Source organism: Helianthus annuus, chromosome 5, assembly GCF_002127325.2.
Source record: "Helianthus annuus cultivar XRQ/B chromosome 5, HanXRQr2.0-SUNRISE, whole genome shotgun sequence".
Classification (NCBI taxonomy): Eukaryota; Viridiplantae; Streptophyta; class Magnoliopsida; order Asterales; family Asteraceae; genus Helianthus; species Helianthus annuus.
Genome location: NC_035437.2, coordinates 153,950,031 through 153,953,287, shown reverse-complemented (window position 1 = coordinate 153,953,287; position 3,257 = coordinate 153,950,031). Strand labels below are relative to the sequence as shown.

Below are 3,257 nucleotides of genomic sequence, written 5' to 3'. Positions count from 1 at the left end.
TTAGGTCTTGGCCCGTTTGTTGGAGGTTTCTTCTCCCCGGGTGATTTGCTTTATCTCCTTGCGCATATTCTGGAGTAGATGCGTAAACTCCCCATTTTTGAGGGCTTTCTCTATCTCGGTGCGTAAGGAAATGCAATTGTTTGTGGTGTGTCCTGTATCCTTATGATATTCGCAATACTGCGCTAGGTCCTGACCACGTTTACTCTTCATCGGGATTGGCGGTTTAAACTGATAATCCTCGGTACTCAGGACTTCCGCCGGGGTCTTTGTCAGTGGGGTCCACTGCCTCTCCCTGTTTTCATGCTTGTTATCTCTCTGAGCAGAGAGTTTGTTAATTGTTGCGCGAGCATCTTCAGAGGAGCGGCTTCCAGATGACTCGCGCCATGATTTCTTGAATCTTCGTTCGCCCGTTGCACTTAAATCTGTGGGCCTGCTGTGTGGTGGTGGTGGTCTGTTTGTAGTAAGGTTTTTCTCTGTTTGTGCGTAGACCTTGGCCGCCGCCATTATCTTTTCCCAACTCTTGGGGAGGCCTTCTGTTCCGGACAGCACTTTGACCATATCGTCACATCTAACCGCGTACTTAAACTGAGCGCGGATTAGCTGTTCGTGGACACCACCGATCTCTAATACTTCCTTATTATACCTGGTTATAAAATCTTCCAAATTCTCATCATCTCGACGCCATATGTTCATGACATCAGATGTATCCCGCATGGAGCGCCTTTGCTGGCTGAAGTGTGTTAAGAATTTTTGGCGCAGGTCTTTCCATGACTCGATTTACCCCGTTGGTAGATTATCAAACCAGATTCGCGTTGGCCCCGTTAATGTTTGAACAAACAAATGGCACCAAAGCGGAAGAGTCCAACCGCCGACCAATCCTGCGCTGGTGAAGACCCTCAAATAATCGTCGGGATCAGTTAACCCATTGAATTTGCCGACGTTAGATGGTAATTTTGCCTTTTCTAACGGAGCCAGAGCTATTTCCAGTATAAACTTTGAGTTTTCCGCTGCTTCTGCAGGGCGGTAAACTAGGTCGTAATTATGTTCTGCCTCAGGGTTGTACACCGCTCGAGGCCTGGATTTGTTAGAGTTTGGGTGCAGCCTGTTGAATACGCTGGTGTTTGTGCTCAAACGATACGTTTGGTCAGATTCGTCGGTGTGGGCATCCCAAGGAGAGCCCAACCTATCATGAACTGATTGCCTTTGACGAGGCTGTGACTCATGGTGTTGTCTCTGATAGCTGTTCGTTCCATCATTCGTCGATTCTTCTCGTTGAGAAGCATGAGCTCTAGATCCCGGCCTTCGTGATTGTGTTACAGGAGCGGTTTGAGCACACAATTGTGTATATACTGCATTTAATGCTCCTTGTGACCGGACATACCATGATATCGGAGTTTCCCCCGGTGGTAGAATTGATTGGGCGGGATTTATGGGAAATATCCCTGGAGTAACAGGGTTATTTGCTCCATTAGATTGAACCTCATTATCGTCTGAGGCCTCTTCCACCATCCCTTCGACTGGTAAATTGTTTCCGACATTTGGTCGAGGACCGGATCGTCGGTGAGAAGATGAATTTTCTGCCATATGAAAAAACAGAAAAATGAGATGAACTGAACTGAACCAAAACGAGATAGGAATTAGAAAAACTGAGAAAACGGTGGGCGCCAATGAAGAAACACTAGATAAATGGTCGGAACCGAGATATCTAGGGGGTTTGAATCCGCATAAAAGGTTAGTTCTCTCTCTATTGGTTCAGTGATTGCCGAGTTCCTTCTCCGGTGATTCTGCAAAACAAAGCACCGTTAGCCTCGTCAAGGGGAGAGGAGGGTTCTCTCCTTGACCCGACTCCGGTGTGAGAATAAGTATTTGTATGGAGAAGATAAAGGTGTTTTAGTAGTGAAAATGGATCTGGCTTTTTACCTGAAGAATTCTCCTATTTATAACCGAGAGTTTGGGAGGGAAAATCTGTTATTGAAAAGATAACGGAAGATGCTAACACCATAGCGGTTATCTTTCCTTCCGTTAAGTCTTTTTGCTCTCCGTTAAGTTGCTTTGATCCGACGTGAGTGCACACGGATCACGACTTGATCTACGGTTGGGGAATTGCCACGTGGAAAGTGGTTTGAGTGGAGATCATTCTCCAATTACATGCTATCGTGGTGATTTCAGGAACGATTGTGATGATGACACGTGTCCAGACGGTTACAACCGTCTGGGTGGTGCACGATCATATTTCTTCTAGAAGGTTACTGTTGTAATCTAGTGTGACACCTTACGGTGTGCCCACAGCTGAATAGATCCCAAGTCTGGGTAAAATAATATCCAAGTCTGGATATTTGGGTGGACATTTCGGTCTCAGGGTTTTGACCCTTTTAAATGGAAGGCGGCGCAAGGGTTCAGTTTTCCCTTTGGGCGCGCAACTATTGTTCGTTGGTTTCTTTCTTCCTTCTGCAAGACCAATGCGCGGCCGCACAAGGTTAGAAAGGTTGAAAGGTCGGTTTGGTGGTATGGTCCCATATCTTTTTGTGGGATTTTTGGGACCTTTCCCCTTCAGTCCCAAAAAGCCGCGCAGACCTTTTCGGGTCGCGCGCTGGACCATACTCCTTATTCAGCAAGCTGATCAATCTTGGACTCGCGCGGGCTGCTTAAACAAAAACTGACCTCGCGTGAGGTCCAAACAAGAAGGAACATCAGTTTCGCACTAAGCGTTCTGAATAAGAGCCTTCAACACCTATAACCCTGCGCGGGCTAGTTACGTGCTCAGCAAGGGTCGCGCAGGAATTAGAGCGCAAGGCCACTTCAGAGAGTACACAAGGTACAAGTGGCAGAAGAAAGAGCCAATCAGCGTCCACCAGGCTGTGCTCTATCGTGCTCCACGATCGTCTGACCAGGCTGTGCTCTAGCAGCCAGGGATACTGTGCATCCCACTCCGGTGGAAACCGGAACCCACGTGTAATCTGCTCAAAGAGGCCCTGATCCCATTTAAGGACGGGGACCGGACCTTCTTCATGTTGAGACTCTTCTTCAGCCATGAATACAGAATAACAAGAACAAGTCGAAAATCTTCAAGCTCCCCAGAAATACTTAAAGATCTGCTACTAAAACTTTGAAGATTCGAAGACTCAAAGAAGAAATAGAGAGAAAATAAAGCAACAGAAGAAAGAGTTGTGATTTCCTCTCTCCCCTCGTCGACTATATATACCCATCGCGTTTAATGCGATGGGTAAACGTGCCGGATTCACCTCGCGCATAACCTA

General features: G+C 47.0%; 1 protein-coding gene across 1 annotated transcript; it reads right to left on the bottom strand.

The window, feature by feature from the left end:
- LOC110943805 lies at nucleotides 1-714 on the bottom strand. The gene has a single exon (XM_022185537.1). The coding sequence runs from the start codon at nucleotides 712-714 to the stop codon at nucleotides 1-3; it is 714 nt and encodes a 237-aa protein (XP_022041229.1).
- Between the last annotated feature and the right edge of the window lie 2,543 nt (nucleotides 715-3,257).